The sequence below is a fragment of the Podarcis bocagei genome, assembly GCF_964188305.1.
Source record: "Podarcis bocagei genome assembly, chromosome: 14".
Lineage (NCBI taxonomy): Eukaryota > Metazoa > Chordata > Lepidosauria > Squamata > Lacertidae > Podarcis > Podarcis bocagei.
The window spans coordinates 53,757,651-53,780,512 of record NC_138139.1 but is presented as its reverse complement, the minus strand read 5'-3'; the positions used below and the strand labels follow the sequence as shown (position 1 = coordinate 53,780,512).

At 45.7% G+C, this 22,862-nt stretch overlaps 1 protein-coding gene across 7 annotated transcripts in view; it reads right to left on the bottom strand.

Annotated features, from left to right (window-relative positions):
• SDK1 (sidekick cell adhesion molecule 1) overlaps nt 1-22,862 on the bottom strand; it is a 598,536-nt gene that overhangs the window by 193,736 nt on the left and 381,938 nt on the right. For 5 of the 7 annotated variants that reach the window (XM_081169333.1, XM_081169337.1, XM_081169338.1 and 2 more), the window contains exons 13-15: nt 20,118-20,220; nt 17,658-17,834; nt 6,268-6,404 (exon numbers count right to left, since the gene is read on the bottom strand). In XM_081169333.1, coding sequence (XP_081025459.1) covers nt 6,268-6,404; nt 17,658-17,834; nt 20,118-20,220 — 417 coding nt within the window. The remainder of the gene's footprint in view (nt 1-6,267; nt 6,405-17,657; nt 17,835-20,117; nt 20,221-22,862) is intronic. The other 2 variants (XM_081169335.1, XM_081169336.1) reach the window with 2 other exon arrangements.

Genomic DNA, 22,862 nt, shown 5'->3' with positions numbered 1-22,862 from the left:
ACTACAACTCCCATAATCCCTAGCTCACAGGACCAGAGGTCAGGGATGATGGGAACTGTGGTCCCAAAACAGTTGGAGGGCCAAGTTTGGCCACCACTGCCTTAGAGTGTTGCAAGAGTTTGTCCAAAGTTGGCTTGCATAGGAACTCCAAGGGTTCCTAAGAGCCAACTCAAAGGTCCTCCTCTTGTGCAATGGGTCAATGCATCTGGCTGTGAAGCAGAAGTTTGGTAGTTCTAGCCCATTCAGAGATGGCTCTGGGCGGGATTCCTGCATTGCAGGGGGTTGGACTAGATGACCCTAAGGGTCCCTTCCAACTCTACAATCCTATGATCCAAAGGAGGGGGGGGGCTTTTAAAATCCCTCCCAAGAAAGCCTAAGATCAATATCTGGGCCATAGAAGGGTCCCCATTCCCACTCTTTTTTTCGAAATCAGTAGTGTGTGCAGATGTCTCTTGGAATGACTTCCAGCCTCAGAGGACACTGCTCTGGAATCCCCAATGGGCTCTAAAGCACGACAGGGCAACAGAGAGGGGGGGGGAAAAGGAAATTCTCCTTCCTCATTATTTCTCTCCTTGGTGTGTTGCTGCCGCTCAAAATTGACTGAATGGGGATGGTGCTCTGGAGAGCCCATAGGATGATCTGGGGGGGGGGGGAGGACTTTCAAACAATCACCACCACCCCAGTCCAAATCCTTCAAGGCCAGAGGGTGCTGCTTTGTTGGACTCCTGAAATTTGGAAGAGTCACTCCCATCACACATACCCTATCACAGAAACCAAAGGCTATGAAATAAGAGAATGGCACTTTAAGGGCACAGGCAGAAGGCTGGGGCCAAGAGCAGGACTCATTCAGTCAGCCTTGGAAGGCTTTTGCACTTTGCTGAAGCAAAAGCTCCCTTTCCGTATTGGACTTTAACTTTTCATCCATCCATCCATTCATAATTTTGTTTGCATGCTGCCTTTGCCAAAAAAGTTCACAGCAGCTTACAAGAAAGAAAACTGGAAAATATCTCAAAATCACAAGACTGTCACAGTTAAAATTGACCCAAGAACAAATTCATGATACCATAATAAAAAACAAAATAGCAGTAAAATAGAGTAAAAAATTAAGAAGAAATAGGAGATAGTCCCATTAAGATGAGATAGTCAAAAATAATATTGATAACACAGCGAAAAGAAGAAAAGAAACAAAGGAAGCCACATATAGGTAGAGGGAAGTCAAAATTTATGTCTGTATGTTTACCGTAGTTTGTATGTTTGTTTTCTTTTTTGTAATCTAAGTTGAGAGGTGCATGTATCTATGTATAATAAGTTTGTTTAGTGTTCTGGTTTGTGTTTGTAAGTATTGCATTTATCAATAAAAGTTAAAAAAAGCCAAATATATCAATATTTAAAAACATTTCAGTGCTATAAATATAGCAAAATTAACAACTTCCTGCCTTCTGACAACAGTAAAGATAACAAGACAGCCTGACAGTTTCAATATGGTGCAAGAAACCCCCTTCCTATGATGATGTTGCTCACAGTCTCTCTCTTGCAACAGCTTCTTATAAGGCTACCATGGCGTAGCTGGGAACACCCCTCCTATGATGTTGCTTCAACCATCTTTTGCCAAGTGCTCTGTTCAAGGTCTGAACAGACCCCGCCCCCCCATGAGAGCTTAGAGTCTGGCCAGGACCACAGTCAGACAAAGGAGAAGGACAGGGAGAGAGGCTTCCTTTTGGAAACCTCAAGGGTTGTTCAAGAAATCCGCTTTTCAGAGTCAAATCAGCTTACTCCTGGATCTATTTGGGGAAGGGGAAAACTGATAACAGGAAAAGAATAGGAATAGTCAAAATCCTGCAGCTGAAGAAGCATAGCTGGAAAGTGAGTATTAGCAATAAAAAAGGACGGCCAGCCTGCACAGATCAACCTTCCTGGACCATTCAGCTTTTATTGCCTTGCGGGTGAAGCGGTAACAACAAGCAATTGTAACCGAAGAAGAGGCAAAAATGCCAACAGAGCGAGGCATATAATGTTGATGGCAGCAATTTCTGGCCCTGTTCTTTGGTCATGACTCCTGGCTTGTTCTGTGGTCCTACTGTCTTGGTTAATCTTCTCTTCTGAAGCCTCACAGCTGGCTCTGGACTCCTGGCTCCAAACTGCTGCCCATCGCCCAGCCCTGACAGTCTCCCTAATACTATGTTTACCTTTTCCTTAGGGCTCATCCACACTTTCACGTGCCCTGTGTCTAGAAAGCACTGGTCCAAGCGACTGACCACTTGACCTACGCTTTCTAGCCATGGGTCTGAGTGGTTTCCCCTTTGCTCCACGCTCCTTTCCCAGGGAAAGCTCACTCCTTAGTGTTAAATCAGAGCAGACGTCAATCCAGAGAAAACCCAAATTGCCGTTTGCTCCGACGGAATGCTAAAGAGCAGTTTTCCCTGGGGGAAGGTAGCAGGACAAGAAGAAGTGCGGACAAGCTCTTGGCTGAATGGCACTGAAGGAAAAGCGCTGTGTCAGGTCAAGTCGTCCACGCAGCAAGCGATTAGTCCTCCGAGATTTGGACTTGCTAAACTACCTTCTTTGGCAACAAATAGCAAACGTTATGAAATCTCAGGCTACTTGCACATCCAGGGCAACGGGTGCTACTGGTCTTATTAAAGCATTCTGTCCTCAACAGAAACAGTGAACAAATTGAGGACACAGCAAGGTAACAGGCACACATTATAAAAACAAGTTCCTGTTAGGCTTCCTGATGAAAACCCCTCACAGTATTAAAACTTTACAGCATTGTGCCTGCAATACACCCTTAGCAACTGGAAAAAAGTCATGCAGAGGCTCCCATAAACTGGGATTAGGATGCATAACACATATTGCACCACTGCTGACAGTTAAACAGCTACAAATATAAGCAAATGAGCTTGGGGGAAGCATATGTAAAAACTAGCAGCAGTTAAAATATATGAAAAGGCACCTGTACCACCAAAAGAACAAGCAGAAGCACTGAAAGCAATTTTTGACTGAAAGGACAAAGGAACTTCCAGATGCAGAGACAAAAGTGACGGTGTGTGTAATAGCAAGTATAGCCGCACACAAAGATGCTGGCAGAAAACGGACACAAAGCCTGCCCTAGAGCATGGAAATCTACACCAGCAAACAAAAGATGAAAGCATTAACCCCACTCTCGGGTTGCATGCTGCCAAACATGCTCTTCTTTTACACATGCACACACAGTTTCCGTAGCGTAGAAGCACTTCACGGGTGATTGAAGACACATGAGAAAGGAAGTGCTTACATATTCCTACCACCAGTTGGGCTGTTAATAGCAGGAAAGGCTTAATATTTAAATGCAATGAGGGAAATGCAGAATGGCAGCTAGAAACCTGGGGTTTTTATATGAGGAACACCAAACCATGCAGGGCCTTGGTTTCTCCTTGGAACAGCTACATGTACAACAGAGTATTTGATGCTTTCCCTACTTCCTTTGACTAGTAGAATTAAGCAGTTCCCCCCCTTCAAATGCTAAGAATCATTTCACACACTCCACAGAATGAGACACAGGCTGAAACTAGACACAGCAAAGAAGTGCTTAAGAAAAATGCATTGTAACCTTTATATTGAAAAATCGAGTGGGCAAAAATGGAACCCCACAGTGCCATCTGGTGTCACACCGTTATATTGCATATAAAACGCATATAAAACGCTTTTTCTTTAGCAATCTAGCTGAGCTCACAGAGATGATGAAGTTCTGGGCTTTTCCACTTCAGGCTTTAGGGTGTTGCAGTTTTTAATGCTTATGTTAAAAAAAAATCTATGTGTATAGAAAACTAGTATGTCAATGAGAAAGGGTTAGCATAAACTGATGTGTTAGTTCACTAGATGAAAGAGGTTTTTTAAAATAAAAATATAGAATGGGGGAGCATGCAAAAACATGGCACTCCTCACTTGCAGTTTGAAGTGGAAAAATCCAGAGTTCTACCACCTCTGTCTACCGATTGTATTGAATAGCCATCCATGGGCAGTCATTTTGAGGGCTTACTTGGGCTGTTTGTTTGCACCCTCTTTCCTCATGTCGTAGATGGGATGCATATATTCCATGTGAATCACAGAGGCTAAAATGCAGGAGGAGGAGGAGGCAGGTTTTGAAACGATGGTCAGGATAAAGCCTGCAGGGCAAATACTGCAGCTGACTCAGAGACTGCTGATCCCCGATTTTAGGATGAGGATGCTTGCCTCTCTCCTAGGATGGCATTCATGAAGGCTGGAAGTTAAGCAAAGTTGCCCACACTGCAGACCGTATCATTATTAATCCATCCCAATGTTCAGAGGATTAGAGTGCAGTCCTGTGTCCCCTCTCTGTTTGTAGTTTTGAGAGCATCAGTTTCCCTGTACTGCTAGCCAGTGACCATTTCCGTGGTGCAAAGTCTTGCACGGTCAACAACCCACTGATTTTTACAATAACTGCCCTGTATGAAATACAGCACAGTGAATCATTCCTTCCTTTGCAGATGATGAAGACAAACCAAGACACAACAGCTTGCCTAGGGTTGCCACAGGAGTCCAGGACCAGCCAGGATTGAAATCCAAACTCCACCTGGCATCCCTTTCCATTACCCCTCCCCAAAAGCATTGCTGACTGGAATGGCTCTGTACTTCCCTAGGCTGTGTCTCCTTTTTGTTTCTGTGCTTCCAGACAAAAAGCTTTGTGAAATTTATGCACAGAGAACTAGCCTGTGGTAGATTACGATGCCATCAGCTAAAATCAACGGATTTGTCTGACAGCGTGTGAGAGTTCAGAAAATCCCTCCGTACCCTTCAGGATTATCAAAGCAATTTCTGTAGGATGTTATCAGATCTCGACTGAGCTTCTTACAGATTTTTAGAGGTGAATTACTATATTTTCCAGTTGACAGTATCATCCCTATTTGCAGGACAGTCTCCTGCAAAGCCTGATATTCTGGATTACATCTGAAGGCCACTCAAAACTGCATGCCGAAGCCCATCTTTCTAGCCCCTGAATATTGTGGTTGCATTTATATTCCATAGTGTGCACGCTGAGCATGGCCAGATAAACAACAGAGTGATTGAAGTACAAGGTAGGGCCCTTGGCTAAAATAGATACTCGGCAGCAGACCAGATGTAGCTCCCCCCCCCCAAAAAAAATAATAATTTAACATTCATGTAAATAAACATGAAGCCTTTCCATTTACTTTGAAGCCCTACAGACATGGATAAAGTATGTATCCACTGATGTATGTGTGTGCCTGCATGCACACACACACTCCACTCTTCCTAGACTGAATCTGTCTCCTTCATTTCTCCATCTCAGTCACCTTGATTTGGCAGGAAGAGAGAGAAGCAAAGGCTGCATCAGAAATAAGGGTGGTATAGTTGGTGTGTGTGTCTGTGTGTGGGGGGGAGGAGATCAAATGGGCAGAGGAGGAGGCAGGGAGGTTCAAAGGTATGAATAAACTCTGCCTGCTTCAAACCTGAATCTCCCAACCTGTTGTTAAATCAGGGACGTGGCAGCCACAGTTTCTCGGCTCTAACCCCTGCCCCAACTCCCTTTCCTGCTCCTAGGAGCAGGACTCTGGGACAGGAAATTAGAGGAAGAAGCCCTCACTTCCTCATCTCTTGGTTGTAGGCAGCAGACTTCATGCCTCTGCAGCATGAGCTGGACCCAAGGAGAAGCCTGGTGGTGAGAGGGTGTGTTCCTCAGGAGAGGAGAGGAGATGTGGACAGGGAAGAAAAGGCTCTTAGTGGAAGATGCATGGAGAGTGAAGAAGGGCAGGTGGCCTTCCACTGGACTCTGAGACTATGGGAGTCCTGATAAGAAAATGCCAGCTCAATTATATTTTATGAGAGTGACTGCCATGACAACACGCCTAAGCCGAGCATCAGGATTACACCGGGGCTGCATAATTGCACTCCTGAGCAGTGAACATCCAGGCAGTCGCCCTGGCTTCTTAAGTCAAAGATAATGCCATGTGCAACAGGTCTGAAGAGCAGCAGTGACGGGGGGGGGGGGAGAGAGAGAGCTCCCAATTAGAGTCCCCAATGGGGCAGAACATTTGCCAGGGGAAATGGTTGTTCTTTTAGAATGAAATTTCTTATTTAAAAATTATGAATAATCTGCATGCACATTTGCAAGAGAAGAAACAGATACCCAGGCTTTGCATCATTTCTCACGCCTACCCAAGAGATACCTGGGAGGAAAGGGAGGAAAATAACAACGCCAAATAAAATGTCTTTGCATAAATGGGTGAAAATCAGTTTCGCCGCACTTACTGTTCTCAGACAGCTCGACGATGTAGTGCAGGACGGGGCTGTTTCCATTGAAGGGACGCACCCAGGAGAGGACCACGCTGCGGCTGAAGGAAGCGTTCAAGGTGGCCAGGAGGTTCTGCGGTGGGTGAGGCAATTCTCTGTGGAAAGCAGGGTGGGAAGACGAGGAGAAGAGGGCGCCGGAAATTAAAACAAAAAGCAAAGAAGGAAGAGGTCCACCTGTCACTCTGTAGGTCACAGACAAATGTTTAAGACATCAGACGGGCACAAATGGATCAGCTTAACGTAAAAGTGAAATAATAATAATAATAATAATAATAATAATAATAATAATAATAATAATAATAATATTCAGAGCAATGCTGAGTTTTTGTGTGGTTTCTCAGTGGTGATTTATGTGGAAATTCCTAAGGTTGACACTTAAATAGCTAATGGCTCTGTTACTTAACATGGGAAAAAAGCCAGTTTTCAAATTTGTTTTTTTAATTGAGACAACTTGGCCCATAAATTCTTTTTACAGCGAGTTCTTAGTAATGGAATAGCTGTAAAACATATGAATAGGAAACCAACGCCTGAGGAGAAAGGGGGGAGGAGAGATGATTTAAAGTGGAATTTTTCATACTCGGGCGAGCAGAAGACACTGCCACCATCCACGAAGAGCCCCCAATCAAAATTATTGTATGTACTCTTAGGTTGCTACCATTTAAGATTCATGCTGCAGCCTCAGCCTGGTAGATCCCTACAAAATAGAGGTGGTGTTCTTTTCTAAACCACCCAAGTGAAAAATGCCTGCAAAAAACACTAGGGAATGCTAAATGGAATGCTTAAAATCTAAAGTAAAATGAACAAAACATAGGATTTAGTAAAGCACACAATATCTAAAAACAGACACACAAATTTTGAAAAGTAAGCACCCACAAATATGTGGAAGTAGATGGGTAAGGCATATTGCTTATGGCCTCAAAGCACTGGGAAGACTTGCTGTGAGTCCCAGCCAGCCAAGGCTGTACAAGACAAGTCCCACTGCCTGAAGCAGAATAGGGGAAGCTGCCTTAGCTGTCAGTCCATTTGTCCATATAGTTCAATATTGTCTACACTAGTGGGCAGCAGCTGTTCAGGATTTCAGAGAGGAGCCTGTTTCTGCCCTGCCTGGTATACCAGGAATTGAACCAGGAACCTTCTGCATGCAAAGTATGTGTTCCACCCCCGATCTATGGCCCCCATTGCAAAACTGATAAAGGAGCCTTTTGCCAAATCAAACTATTTATCTTAGTGTGGTCTACACTGACTGGCAGCTCCTGGCCAGGGCCCTTGCCCAACCACTACCTAGAGATGTCAGTTTGGAATTTGCTTGCAAAAACATGTATCCTACCTAACTTCCCCCCTCCCTCCTCAGATTGCAATAAAAATATTTTATTTTATTTATTGCATTTTCATCCAAAGGTGGCATACATGGTTCTTCCCTCTGTCCTCATTTAATCCTCATACAACAACCCTGTGAGGTATGCTAGACTAAGAGGCAGTGAGTGGCCCAAGGTCACAACCAGTGAGCTTCACGGCCAAGTGAGGATTTGAACCCTGGTCTCTCAGATCCCAGTCTGATGCTGTAACCGCTGCGCAACACTGTCTCTCTCCCAATAATAAATAAAAAACTAACCATTTGCTAGCCATTAATGGCAGATCAGCACCCATCACCTGAAGTGGCCCACTCTTCCCAGTCACATGGTGGGGCTTGTCTTGGCCTACATCCTGAATTTAAGTGAGATAGTAGCAGGTTTTGGGTGCCATCAGTGGGCAATGATCCCACCATTCAGGTATATATCAACAGATAGATAGACAGATAATTGGGGTGTGGGGTGTTGAGGGAGGGAGTTTGCATTCTCTGCCTCGGCTATTTGAATGTCTTCTGTGAGACCTACTCATAGCTAAAACGACCCGGATCTTTTGCTTCTTGGCATTTCCCATCAAAGTGAAGCCCAAATCTCTTGCGTGGGAAAAGCAACCATCCTAGCAATTTGCCATGGACTGCTCAGTGGAAGTTCTCTCTCAATATCAATTATTGCTGACCCTGGCTGGTCAGACCAAAAAGCAGTAATTGTACTTGACATTCTTTAATTAAAAAATGTACTCATTTCTTTTCATAATTTATTAAGCTGCTGCACACTGAGCACCGTCTAAAACCACAACCAGTCCACATTCATAAACAAGTGCAATTTCAGCCCAGGGATGTGGCTTTAAATCAGAGCTGCAAAATGCATGCCCTGAATTTTAGATTCCTTCCTGTGGTTGAAGCGAAGAGAGGAGAAATGAATTTAATTTTGCATTAACTTTGAACCGTGGCCCATAGTTTATGTAGCCCACACCAGGCTGCATAGCTCAAACTGAAAAACAAAATTATGCTTGGGCTAACATAAGGCCGTAAGAGCCCTGCTCCATCAGGCCAAAGACCCATTTTGCCATCTGCTCTTACAGTGGTCAGCCTGCAACCAGGACCTGAGCTCAACAGCCCTCTCCCCCACCTGCCATCCTCAAGAACTGGCCTCCAAAGACCTTCTGCCTCCAGCTGTGGAGGGAGGACATAGCCCTTGTGGCTAGGAGCCATGGATGGGCTTGTCCTCCATTAAAAGATGCTGGAAGTTGATGACAGAAAGGGCTTTTTCTCAAACTCCAAGCCATGAGGGCAGCTTTTCTGCACCATCAAGCAAAGGAAGGCATTATTACATCAGTGGAAGCCAAGTGTCTGCACTGGCTTCTGGTAGCACCAGGTCCCGAGACCTCGCGGGACCTTGAAAGTTGTCTTGGGGGCCCTGAGGTATGTGTGCTAAGCACCCACAACATTTTTTTGTGGGTGATTGGGCACCCAGAGCCCCCTATAGTTGGTGCCCTTGCAGGAGATTGAAGTGCTCCTTGCATGCAAAGTTCCACTGCATAGAATGGCTGGAAGGGGGCCTTTTCTACTTGCTTCAGAGGAGACCCAATGTAAGACTCACATACTGTTTGTAACTGATCATGTTACTGAGATCTGCCACGTCCCAGTTAAAGCCAGCCATTCTGTAGTGCTGGCAGGATTCTGCAGGAAAGCGACGAAATTGATCAAAACAGAAATGTATGGCATCTTGGAGTGTGGGGTGTGTGTTGTTGTTTTTTAATGTCACAATGTATTTTTTCCATATGTAACTAACTCTGGGAACTTACAGAGAAGGGAAGGTTAATTAATAATTGTAAGAACTTTTTTTTCGCTTTAACTATTTATTTTGTGCTTTTCATCTTGTGAACTGCCCCGAGATCTTTGGGGAATGGGCAGTATATAAATTTAAATAATAAATAGATTGATAAATAAATGGTACCTAACCAATGCAGAGCAAAAGATGCAGTTGTGGATTCAAAGCGTAAGATCATAGAATCATACAGTTGCCGATTGGGAAGGGGCCATGGGGGTCATATAGTCCAACCGCTTGCAATGTACTGTAGGAATCTTTTTCCCAGTGTGGGGCCTGAAGCTATGGGCCCTAAATCTCAGGAGCCATGGCTTCAGGCCCCACACTGGGCAAAATATTCCGACAGGCTCTACCAACTGAACTATCCCAGCTATAAATAGTGTTTGCAGAGGCACCAGGTGGTTACAGAAGCACGAAGTATGAACATGCCTGTCACTGTACATGTGTTTATTGGCTAGGTCTGTTTCCCTGTCACTTTAAAGATATCCATTCAAAGCTACTCTACAGTTACCAGCCCAGGCGGCTCTCATTTTGCTCAAGTAAACAGTTGATACAGAAGGGAATCGTTTCCACCTGTTTCAAATTCTAGCCTTTAGTGGAAATTTTAAAAGGCTCCTTGATATCTGAAACACTGAACATCTAGCTTGTCTATGCTCATCAAGAAAACAGGTTTGATCTCCATTTGGTGAAACTCTGTAAAAGCTAATATTCCTGTTAGGTTACTTCAAGCTTAAATGCAAGTTCCTGTTGAGGATTTGATTTGAGCAGATTGTCTTGCAAGACTCCCTGCAAATTTTAATATTGATATTTTGGAGGATCGATCAATTTGAAGTTCTTGAACTGTGGAATTTGTATCCCTCTTCATTAGTACACTGTGTGCTCATTAGAGCTGATATATTGGAGCAAACTCATTTTGTCTCCTGTATCAGGTGTACAGTATAGGCAGTCACCTTGAGTCCACACTAGCGAGGGCAAACCATAACAGGTCTTTGGGGCTAAGCAGCCCTCCGTACTAACTTGTTAAGGCCATAAAATATAAGAGCAATGAACTGTTGCCTTCTGAACTCAGCAACTGCCAGCACATGATGATGCTTATATACAGAAGTCCCTGGAGGCAGAGGAAATGAGCATGCAAGAAACATCTCTCGCCAGAAAGGATCGTTTACAACTGAAGAGCACCTCTCGAGTGAGAAAATGTATTGGTCTCTCAGTTGTACACAAAAGTGGAGGTTAACCATTATTAATCTCTCTTGAACAAATGCCTCCATGTCACACATAGGAGAACACTAAAATTAAGAGTGAGGAGGGTGAGAAATTAGTTACCACCACCATTGTGAACAGTTCTGCCCATCTTTCATTGGGAAGAAATTAAAATCTCCTTGCTCTAAACATCCATGGAATTATTGCATACTAACTGGATGTCAAAGTGGGATTGGGGGGGAATCAATATTGGGCTATTTCTATGTCAGAACAATTTATTTATTTCACAATATTTATATACCAGTTGATTGTGGTAAAACCTCAAAGCTGCACACACACACAAACACACAACCAAGAAGGAAAGATTGCTAAGTCAGAGGCTGCTGAATGACCAGCTGGGAAATTGGATTGGGCTCCTGAAACTGGTGGTCTGGTCCTTGCGTTGGGTCTTTCACAGAAGATGTCCTCAAACTTGGACTCACCAGAGGAATTGAGTGCTTCCCATGCTACCATGCATGGTATTTGGAAGGCCATCAAAAGGCAAAGAAGTGCTCCGCTTCAGACCAGGATGTGGGCGATCAAATCACCTCAGGCTTCAGGCCAAAGTGGGTGGGGCTGGAGATGAGACTCCTAAGGCCCGTTCACCTCCAGTCTTTGTTGGAGATTCAGGATAGAGAGAACATAAGAACATCAGAAGAGCCTGCTGGATCAGATCAATGACCCATCTAGTCCAGCAACTTGTTCTCACAGTAGCCAACCAGATTCCTCTGGTAAATCTGCAAACAGGACCTGAACACAACAGCACTCTCTCCTCCTATATTTCCCAGAAATTGACATTCAGAAGCATTGCTGCTTCCAATTGTGGAGACCGAGTACAGCTATCCTGGCTAGCAGCCACCAATAGCCTTATCCTCACCCGTGAATTTGTCTAATCCTATTTTAAAGCCACCCAAATTGGCGGCGATCACTGCTCCTTTGGGAGTGAGCTCTGCAATTTAAATCTGTGCTGCATGAAGACGCCCTATCTTTTATCTGTCCTGAATCTTCCAGCTCTCAGTTTCATTGGATGTCCATGAGTTCAAGCATTATGAGAGAAGGAGAAAAACAGCAGAATTCATTTCTGGAATCTGCTGCCACAAAAAGTGGTGATGTTCACTAGCTAGGAAAGCTTTAGAAGAGGATTGGACAAATTCATGGAGCAATGTTTACCAGTCATAGTCATGATGAAACCTCCAGGTTGAGAGACCTATGCGCCTGGAGACCAGCAACTGGCTTTCATGCCTTGCTTGTGGGCTTTTAGAAGCCATCTAGCTGGCTACTTTAAGAAACAAGAAAGACCGTTTGCTTGACCCAGCCAAACCCTTCTTCATGTTCTTAAACAGTTCCTCATCCTTTTACAACATGGTGTGAAGAATCACCCAAACACATGTGTGTGCTAAAACCATTTGCAAAATGCACACGCACCAGTTGCTTCAGCGCTTGTCTAAGCTCTAAACCATCAAAAACAGTACACTGTTGGTGACAGTCTCCTGGGACTCTGGAGAAAAGTCCCCATTTGCCTTCCTATATAAACATGAGAGGACTGTTTCACTGCTGTAGTGAGGCTGGAGGAAAAAAGGTAAGGTATTCAAAAAACGATACATGGCAGACACAAATACCCTAATGTTTGAGAAACAGTTTGTGACTGCCAGAGGATGGCTGAAGAAATTTACTCAACAAACACCCACAGAGTATCTTACAAAATTAGCTAAAAGCAAGCTATTTGCTAAAGGAAATAAACTAGGCATGTTTTTGGAAAGATTTCTCAGGGGGAAAAAGAGCCCAACAGCAGGTAATTAGAGAGACTGTGACTGAAGAGAGGATTACCAAGAAGGCGAAGGAGATTAAGCAAGCCTCCTTGTCAATTTGAAAAAGAAGAAGAGAAAAAGCTTTCCTTCCTGGTCACAAAAGACTGTCTAAGCCAAATCTGCCATGAAGTTTGACTTGTGGTAAGTGGTTCAGCAGGAGGATATTTTAAAGGGGAGAGGCGTCCTCGGTCCCTCAGGTCTCCTTTGTGCAGAGGAACCAGAGGCCACCGGACTATTTGGCTCAGCCATGCCTGCACTGACTTGCAGCTGTGCCTCTCCTGCATCGCAGGCAGCGGCCCTTCGCAGCCTTATCTGGAGCTGCCAGGAGCTGAACTTGGGACTTGTGGCAGGCAACCCTTCCTCTAGCACAGGAAGCCACAGGCGTAGCAAGCCCAGGTGGTACCCGGTGTGGAATTTTTTTTGTCAGCCCCCTCCCATCAACAGCTCGGGGCAGGCTTGGGAGTCGCGGGTGGGCGCCAAATGTCATCTCCTCAGCGATGAAACCTGGGGTGGTCCGCCCCCCCACGCCTCTGCGCCTCCACTGCCACGACTCCCAAGTACCCTGAGCCATCGGGGGAAGGGGGGGAGCTATGACGCTTTGCCGGGGCACTCATCCTCTTGGGAGCCACGGCTACTTCCCGGCTCACTGTAAAGCGGCAATGCAGGAGCCACTTATGGCGAGCCGGGGAGGTAGAGAGGCTGGGGGGGGGGCAACAGTTTGCCATAAGCAGCTCCTGCCGCCGGCGGACAGATCCCGCTGCCATCCGTATGGCACTCCAGTGTCACCGGTGGCAAACTCCTATGTACAGTGCATGTGTGGCGTCGGTACACACAGTGCACACCTGTGACACTGCATATGCGTTGTACATAGCGGTTTGCCACTGGCGCCACCCAAGAGCCGTACGGGCGGTGGCGGGATGCTCCGCTTGCAGCTGTAGCAGTGACGGAGGCATCCCACCACCGTCTGTACAGCGCTCAGGCAGCAGCCGCGAACAGAGGATCCTCCACATGTGGCTGTGGCGGCACAATGGCTGCTTGTGCCACCATGCCCAGGGGCGGCAGGGCGAGCACCCCATGGGGTGCGTTCTTGTCACACACACACCCCAGACATGGCACCTGGGCCAAACCGCCCACCCCCCACCCCCTCGCGACGCCACTGCAGGAAGCAGCTTTATATGGAATGTTATCTATTTCATAAAATGTATATACCACTTGATTGTAAAAACAAAGAAAAACCTCAAAACAAAAAGATGATTTTAAAATTTTTTAAATGATTTTAAAAAACACAGATCAAAACACACGTGTCAGGGCTGCCTCAGGTCTCAGCTCACCAAAGACCAACGCCAAGTTCTTCTTATATACAAGGATGTTTATTGCAGTTCATAGTAAGTTCCACAAGCGAGGCGTGCAGCCCCCACGTCTGTTAACCTTAGACGGTAGAAGTCCCCTCTGAATCCGTCCCCCCCCCTACACCAGTTTAAGAGGCTTACGCTGCTCCACCTCTCTCTCTCCTTCCTTTTCCGCAGGGTCTTCCTGCCCGCTGGGGTTCCGCTCCTCCTGGATTCCCCTGACGCTGAATCCTCCGATTGCTCTTCCCCCCTCCTGCGTGCTTTGGGACCTGGCTCCTCCTCCGGGCTCCCTGTACTTCCGCGCGCCTCCACATTTGAACTTGGCGCGCGCGCCCAACCTCTAACCTTCCTTTTGACAGTTATGCTACTCCCCTCACTGCCCTCCTCCCTTTCTGGGAGAATGGCTTGCTCTGACCCCTCCTCCTTCTCTGCTGCCGGAGCTGTTTCTCCTGACACACTGGAACCTCCCCCCCCCTTCGCTGCGCTCTGGTGGGGAAGCTGGCCCTGATTCCCAGCTGCCGCTTTGGGGTCCCCTGCTGGCCCCCCGCTCCTGACACTTTCCCCCTGGGGCTCCCCTTGCCCTGACCGCAGGCGCCCCTTTCTGGGAATCCTCTGATTCGCTGGAGAGACTCATGGAATCCCTTGCGTCATTGTCATCCTCTTCCTCGCTGTCCTGGGATTCCTCTCCATCGCTCTCCATTTCCTGCCTTCCCTGTGCCTCTGTTCCTGTACCCCTGACAACACGCAAAAAGTCTGTATACTTGGGTAGGCTCGCCTAAGCAAAAATGTTTATTAGCAGGTGCCAAAAGGAGTACAGTGAAGGCACCTGTTTGATCTCAATAGGCAGGGAGTTCCAAAGCGTGGGAGATGGATTTCTGACAGATGTGGAAGAGGTGTTTTGAGACTCCTGTAACAGGGCTAGTTCTGCAGATTGAAGTGGCTGAGTGAGCCTATTTGGGTAAGGTGATCTCCCAGGTAGACCTGTCCTGAGTCATTAAGGGCTTTATACACTAATAGTAACACCTTGAACCTGCTTTGGTAGCAGATTGGCAACTAGAGCACCTCTCTTAGCAAAGGTGTTATATGCTGGCAAGCACTCACTCCTGTCAACAATTGTGACGCAGCAGCATTCTGCACTAACTGCAGATTTAGGATCAAACTCAAAGGAATCCGCACCCGGAGCGCATTTCAGGATCATACCATTGATCCAACTGCACTGACTGGCAGCTGCTCTCAGTTACAGGCAGGGAACTTTCTAAACATCACCTTCAGATTCTGGGGATTGAACTTGATGCCTTCTGCATGCCAAGCATGTGCTTTTAACACTGTGTTCTAGCCCCTCCACAGATGTTCATTCTGCATTAGCACTTAAAATTTCTCATAACCCTAACCCTAACCCTCCTTACAGTTTTTTGTCAGTAACGATTTGAGAGAAACTTGAACATACTCTGGGGAAGACATTTCAATTTCACTTGCATAACACTAAATTTGCCTATGGATCTGACCCAAAGAAAAATTGAGGATCTCAAACCTGTGTTCCATATAGGGACATGCATTGTGTCTGATGGGGAAAGAGATTTGTGTATGTGTTTGTGTATACATGTGTGTGTTTCCACCCCATTGCAGGTACATTATGAAATAGGAGTAATTTTTCTCTCTTGGATAACAGCCCACCAGAAAAGCCAGAAATTACTAAAAGAAAGAAAAAACCACCCTTCTCTATTGTGTGGAAAAGATAATCTGCTTTCTGCCTGACTTCTTTCCGATTGTTCTCACTTAGATGAAGCATGCAAAATAAAAAGTACAAATGGGAAGAAGCAGTCAGTGCAATTTAAGGAATATATGGAGATGGAAACCACAACAAGATGGTTTTTTAACAGGGTGTCATTTGGAGTTTCGTTACTATACATCTGTGAGAATCACTATTATTAACTCTCACTTAATAATGGACACATTCAAACTGTGTTTAGTTTGCATTGTTTGCCTGATGGTGGCATCTAGTCTCTTCTTTCTGATGCTCCTATAAATTGCCCGTGATGATGATTCTGAGACAACATTTTGGGGGGTGTATGACCATGGAATGACTCCTGCCACCTGACTTGTTTCACATTTGAGAGGTTTGGGAAGAACAGAAACTATGGGAAAGGAAGTGGGCTGTGGGAGAGAAAGGAAGACCCCACCAGAGGCCTGACTGTGAATGTTTGGTGTCATTGGCAGGAATCTCAGCATAGAGACAAAACACATGCTTGGTTTGCAGAAGATCCCAGGTTTAACTTCTGGTGTCTCCAGTTAAAATAATCACAGGTAGCAGGCTGGTAAACCCCCCCCCCCAACGTTAGACCTTGGTTGGCCCCTGATGGTGATTACAAAGGATGGTAAGAGTTCAAGGGCCTGGAGTGGCCTTTCACAGTTAAATGCTCTCAGCAGACATTGGCCTTTTGGCTTCAATGTCACAATTTTAAAGCCAGACCCATCCTTGCACCAAAGTCCCTAAAGAGGCACAAGAGACAACAAATTAAGTACGGGAGGTAGCAATCTGTTTGGAATTTTCTCCTCAGCCCTGGATTTCTACCAGCAGCATGAAATGCACTCCAGGATAAGAACCAAAGGAGAGGATGTAAAAATGGATGGCTTCAGAACAGAATTCAATCTAGGCTTGGCACTGAAGAGGTGATGCTGTAATGAAACCAAGATGGATGTAACAAAATCTCAGAAATGAGCACGTTAGACAGCAGGGCTGAAGAAGCAGCCTCAAGGCATCTTCTCCAAGAAAAGATTAGGTACAAGCAGACGGCAGAAACAGATGGCTTTCCAAAAAATATTAGTACGCAGGTTTACTCTAAGCGTCAGTCATATTAGAATATCACCTTCTCTTGCCCAACAAGACTGACTGCCTCACTCACATTCCACTTCCATCAGAGCTTAGGGATCAGTTCAGCCAAGAAAGAACAATCAATGCAGGCCCTTTTCAATTTCATAGATCTCAAAAGAGCATATCATCATTTTTAAAAAACCTGCTTATATGCTGCCTTGAAGAGTAAAAGGTTTCTCAAGGCGGCTTCCATTAAAAAAAAACAGTACAAAACAAGTGTAAAACAAAAATATGAATTACTCAGAAAGCAAAAAAAAGATAAAGGGAAAACCAGGAAAATAATAAAAGCCAGAAAACAATAACCAAACATCCAGTCCAGAATTACAGCAAACTCCAAACCAACAAGGAAGCAGAACATTTTTTTTAAGCCTTCAAGTAAAAGCCATCAGGAATGGGGTGGGTGTTGGGTGTGGTTGTGAATCAGATCTTTCCCAAAGGCCTGTGGTGATGTGACAGAACCCAGTTGGCAGAGTCCCAGAACTGTAGGGCTACTATGGGGAATGCTCTCCCTAAGGAAATCCCTGGTTAAATTCAGACCATGGTCAGGGACTCCAGGGCTTGAAGCTCATGGCTGGCACCTGGGACTCAGCCTAATGAATTACCTGGAACGGCATGTTCTGAGCAGGCTCATATGAGGGAGCCTGGAAAACTACAGCAATAATAAACTGCTTGGGCTGGCCCTCTTTGACCTAGCCAGTTTCCCTGATCTGGAAACACCGTAAGTGTGGTGAATCAGATTCGAGCTTAAATACCACTGGAGACAATTGTACTAAAGTAAGGAACTGGCTGTGTTTCTTATAACAATTGAAAAGTCAAAGCAAAAGTTGCGGGGGAGTGGAGTAAAATAAGAGGGAGGTGCCAACCACTTGCAGTTTCATTCAAAGCTGCCTGCCCCTGGGATACTCACATCACTTCCAAGCGGGCCACCCTGGAATCATTTCCTCCAGAGGATGTGACTTCGCAAGTGTAGTCTCCGATGTCTCCGGACCACGTCTGGCTGATGGTGAGGCTGCCATCTTTCTCCATGGTGATTCGGGAGCTGCTAGATGGATTTATGACAACGTTGTCCTTCTTCCAAACATACCTGATTGTCACAGTATTTCAGACCGTTAAAGTCAGCTGTCTATTTCGTTAAAAATGATGAAATATCAAGTGCTGAAATTATATGGTAAAAACAGAGCTAAATAACTATGTAGAACAGAGATGCTCAATCGCAACCTTCACCAAGGGCTCATTTGGATGCAGTGAATGTCTGACAGGCCGGCAAGACTAATAAAATGTACGATAGTTCAAGGTGAAGGGTGCAATCCTACTCCTTAGAAATCAATGGCAAATTTCCCATTTATTCTTTTTTAAACAAAGCAGGTTTGAAGTGATGGTTGCCAGCCTGACCCAGGCTGTAATTGGTTTGATTTTGGATCACAGAAAAATAAGGGGGCAAGGACATACAGTACCCTGGCGGGATGTGTGTGCTGTTGTTGACCTGCAGACTATACACAAATAAACAACTTTTGTGCTTGACTCCAAAATAGGCTTTCAGACCCTTCAGAAACTAGTGTGTACCACTGTAGACCTACCTAGTCCTGCATCTCCTCTTGGCTTCACACCCAAACCTGTCAGGTGTCAGATATTTTATATTTCAAGAGTCTGAAAACCTACTTAGAACCCAATTTTTACTTCATTTAAAAAATACATTTTACCATAGAAGGCAATAAGAGGTTTACACAAAGCAAACAGATGTACTACTAATGGATGCCTCTCTACCACTGACCTGTCATTGCTCTTTTTCTCCTTTCTACGTTTCTTAGACTGAGTCTATGTCACAGGAAAGGCTACAGTATTTCCTGCCTTGTTCCCCTCTTGCCTTTGCCCCTGCATAGGTAAAAGGTAAAGGGACCCCTGACCATTAGGTCCAGTCGTGACCGACTCTGGGGTTGCGGCGCTCATCTCGTTTTATTGGCTGAGGGAGCCGGCGTACTGCTTCCGGGTCATGTGGCAAGCATGACTAAGCCACTTCTGGCGAACCAGAGGAGCGCACAGAAACGCTGTTTACCTTCCCGCCGGAGTGGTACCTATTTATCTACCTGCACTTTGACGTGCTTTTGAACTGCTAGGTTGGCAGGAGCAGGGACCAAGCAACGGGAGCTCACCCCGTCACGGAGATTTGAACCGCCAACCTTCTGATCGGCAAGTCCTAGGCTCTGTGGTTTAACCCACAGCTCCACCCGTGTCCTTGGGCCCAATTTTCTGTGGATTAGGGCCAGAGTTCACAGGTGGGTGCATGGGCAGGCAAAATGTATAACCAAGGGCTACAACAGCTTCCTCCTGCATATATTTGAATTTAAATTGCAGAACACAAAACAGAACAACAACAGTGAATTTGAAGGATATTTGTAGTAGTTCCTTTAGTATATGAATCACAAAATATACCCTTGCCTGCCATACAAGGGTGTTGTAAGGAACACAGAGGAATTGTATGTAAGAATCTTTGATGCTTGAAATACACTACACAAATGCTAATTATACTTAGCTTTAAACCTTTCTGATTTTTTATTCATGATCCATTTAATACTTTTCTCCCAAAAGTGATTTCCATGTTATGATTAATAGAAGAGAGCTATTCTAAACCATCTATAGCAGAGCTCATAGTCATAATCCTACCAGCCCTTAACGGGGGGAGTGGGGGGGGGTGGCGACAGCAGAGAAAGCTTCTAAAATACCATCCTCTTCTTAATGCAAGACTTGATGTCTTTCCTTTCTCTTTTACACAAATGCCGTTGTTTAACATTTTCTAAAGGGAACTGTGGCATCCTTCCTTGGCCTTTCCCCTTTACATTTGCCTGTCTTTCATTTGTGTACATGCTCATCCTGTCAAAGGAGCAGAGAGGGAATTCCTCCGACTCCTTGCTTGTAGAATCTGGCAGTTTAAAGACATATTGTACTTTCTGCAAGGCTGATCTGGCGCTTTGTTCAAGAGCAGAAAGCATGCTTTCAGGAATTTTCAAGACTCTCTCTGCAAACGTTCCTGCAATCCCCTCAAATCACTTTGGGTTTCATTCTCATTAAGTATCAGCTTCTGACAAGTCAGTTTTATTGATATTGTATTAACCTTGACAGTAAATCATGGGTAGTTGTATTGAAGTCATGAAGTGGAACGCAGTTCATTGTAAATAATATATAAGGTTGAAGTGGAGAAATAAAAAGGACTTGACATGAATAATAGCTCAACCTGCAACCCCAGAGGATGCCATCACTGGGAATTCCAGCACAAAACCAGGTGCCTGGAAAGAGCTCGCCAAACACGGTGACCACATTTTGTAAAATTAAGTTCAAATATACGGCAGAAGCAAGTGCAGACACCACCAACCTGATTGAAATTCTTGGGTCATGAGCAGCTTCGCAGTGCAGCATCGCGGTGGTTCCCTTAATAACAGTGCTGTCCTCAGGAGGGCGAACGATAAGAGTGCGATCTGAAAAGAACATGACCCACAGTTCAGGTAAAATTGCCAACTTCCATCTTGACTTGGGTGTTTGGCCTCTGAAGGCAGAGAGCCAGGTCATTTGTCATTCCTGACAAGAAAATTTCTGCTCCTCCATCCCCCTGCCTCTAGCAAATATGTGAAAGTGCAAAGTTCTCCACAGCCAGTGTTTACTGGAAAAGTTTAATGCAGTATCACATCCCCTTCCCATCTTTAATTTCCCCCGGGATTCCAATTCCAGGGGCCCAGCAATATTAGAAAAAGAGACCTAGAGTAAATTTTACAGCAGAGTGTTTGTCATGTGTTAGGGCAAGTAACCACTTCTTAAGCATGATTAAGGAGCCAGCCTCCCACCTTGCTGCAGACTGACTCTCCTACTCGCAGCATAACCACAGTTTAGGGAAATTGTCACAGTGATTTTTAATCATGGTAAATGCAAACCACAGTTCCCAAGTAAGTGGAGTCTGAAACAACAGCTCAAAGTGAGTTTCAGATCCTGGGTTAAGATGAACCAGCTGCAGTTATGATGTTAATGATGAAGATATTTCCTTTAATTGCTATTGCAGCAGTAGGAGATAATTCAGTCCAGGGAGAGGAAAGAGTGGGAAGAAAGCAGATATGACCAAGGCTGGCTCCTGATGTCTTAGCCACCTTCAGGAGAGAAGGACTGTATACTTACACAGGCTCTTAATGTGTTTTTTACTTTGAATAGCAAAATGTCCCAGGAAATTATCTCTTGGAGTTACAGGGTTTCATTCCACTCCCCACCCCCACCCCCCAGAATAAATCCAGGTCTACAATACTGGTGGGGTGAAGAGAGGACAACTGGGAGGAAGTTTCAGAGGGGAAATGACTGACAGGGAAGCATCTTTTCTCCTATGCAAACTGCATCTCTTGAGGATGCTTTGCAGCATGCAGTTTGTGGAACATCAGCTGAGCTTAAAGTTGAAAAGCTAGCTGGGCCAGATTATTGGCTTGCATCAGTCATTCAGGTAGCAGCTGTGCATTCTGGGGCTTAAAGAGCAATAGTGCCTATGTGTGCTGTGGTGTCAGAGTTCAGCAGTGATCAGGGCACAGAATAAGAGGTTACAAGGACACTGGCTGAAGAAATGGACCAGGTTCCTGGCTCTGAGACTGGCAAACAGGAGGTTGTGAAATCGGATCCTGCAACACTCACTGGCAGAGGAAGAGGGGGGCAGTGGGAGCACACCGCCCCCGGCACCATGATCCTGGTGGGGTGCCATCATGGCTGCCCCCCCACTAGGTGCCACACCCCCAGGATGTGCGCCACTATCCTGAGGGCAGTGCGTCATGCCCCCGGGATGCACGCCACGCTCCCAGGATGCACACCAGCCATGCTCCCGGTGCTGGAACATGAAGCTCCGCCACTGGCAACACTGGGGCCCATATCAAACTAAAGCCTGCTCCTGGACCTGATGAACAGAGTGCCTCATGCAATGCCTCACTATTTGGAAGGTTCTGATTTGCAGGCCCAAAGGAGTGCCTGTGTGGGTGGTTTGGTGCAGGGATACCAAAGACAGGTGTCAAAAATGTCAGAATGGCCAGTTCTAGCGCTTTATTAAAGCAAGGTGTAGACTTACAACACAGCCCACAGAACCCTGCTGCCTTTACAGACCTGCAGGACATTGTCATGACTTGTCCACAAAGTGCCAATAGGTTAAGTGTTTCTTATACACAGAACAAGCTACATAGGCTGGCATCAATAGCCCAATCATCTCACTCCTACCTTAGAGACCCCTCCCCAGTTTGTATCCATCTCTCAGAAAAGGGAATAGCGCACAGGCAGGCAGCATGAGAAGCCTCTCCTGGTAGCAAAACTGAAGCTTCAAAGCAGATAAACATATACAAGCTCATTCTTGCAGCAACTAACAATAAGTCCTCAAGTTATCTTCACTACAAAGATGGCATTTACAGGCCTTCCGGAACATTTTATCTGCTTGGCTCTACACAGGAAGAGGTGGTGGATCAAAGAAGTGCCCCCCCCCAAGTCAGACTCCCTTCAAGTTGTCCAAGTGGAGTGGAGCCCAGCAGAACTGAACTGGAGGCAGAGGCTCAAAAGCCCTTATTTCACCTCTAGTCCTCCTAAATTGCCCACTCGGACCTCATCATGATGCTGCAACAACTGACCTGCCTTGCTGGGCCCAGTGAGACTCCTGTTTGGGACCAGAACAGCACAGGCAGTGCTTAGGTTTACCAGCAGATAAAGAGGCGTTTGGCCAACCAGTCAGTTCAGAAGCTGGGATTAATATAGGAAAATATTGCATTCTTTGGCAGGAGCTTGTTCTGCACAGCCAAGGGGGCTTTGCTGTTTTGGTTCTTCAGTAACAGCCTCGTTTATGATCTCAGGATCCAGTCATGACCAGGACACTGAGTTGGAGGCTACTGTGTTGCCCCCTAAGCATCTCTGAGTTAGATGCTGGTGATCAGGGGTCTGCTGAGCCAGAGACTGGCACGCAGGAGCGCACTGGACCGGATGCCACAGCACCAGAGTTTGACTCTCACTCTGTTCCTCTCTCTCTAGCTCACCAGTCTAATGGTGCAAAGAGCACATCAGATGGGAGGCCATGGGACGCAGGAGAAATGCTGATCTTCAGGCCAGAGAGTTTGCCCTT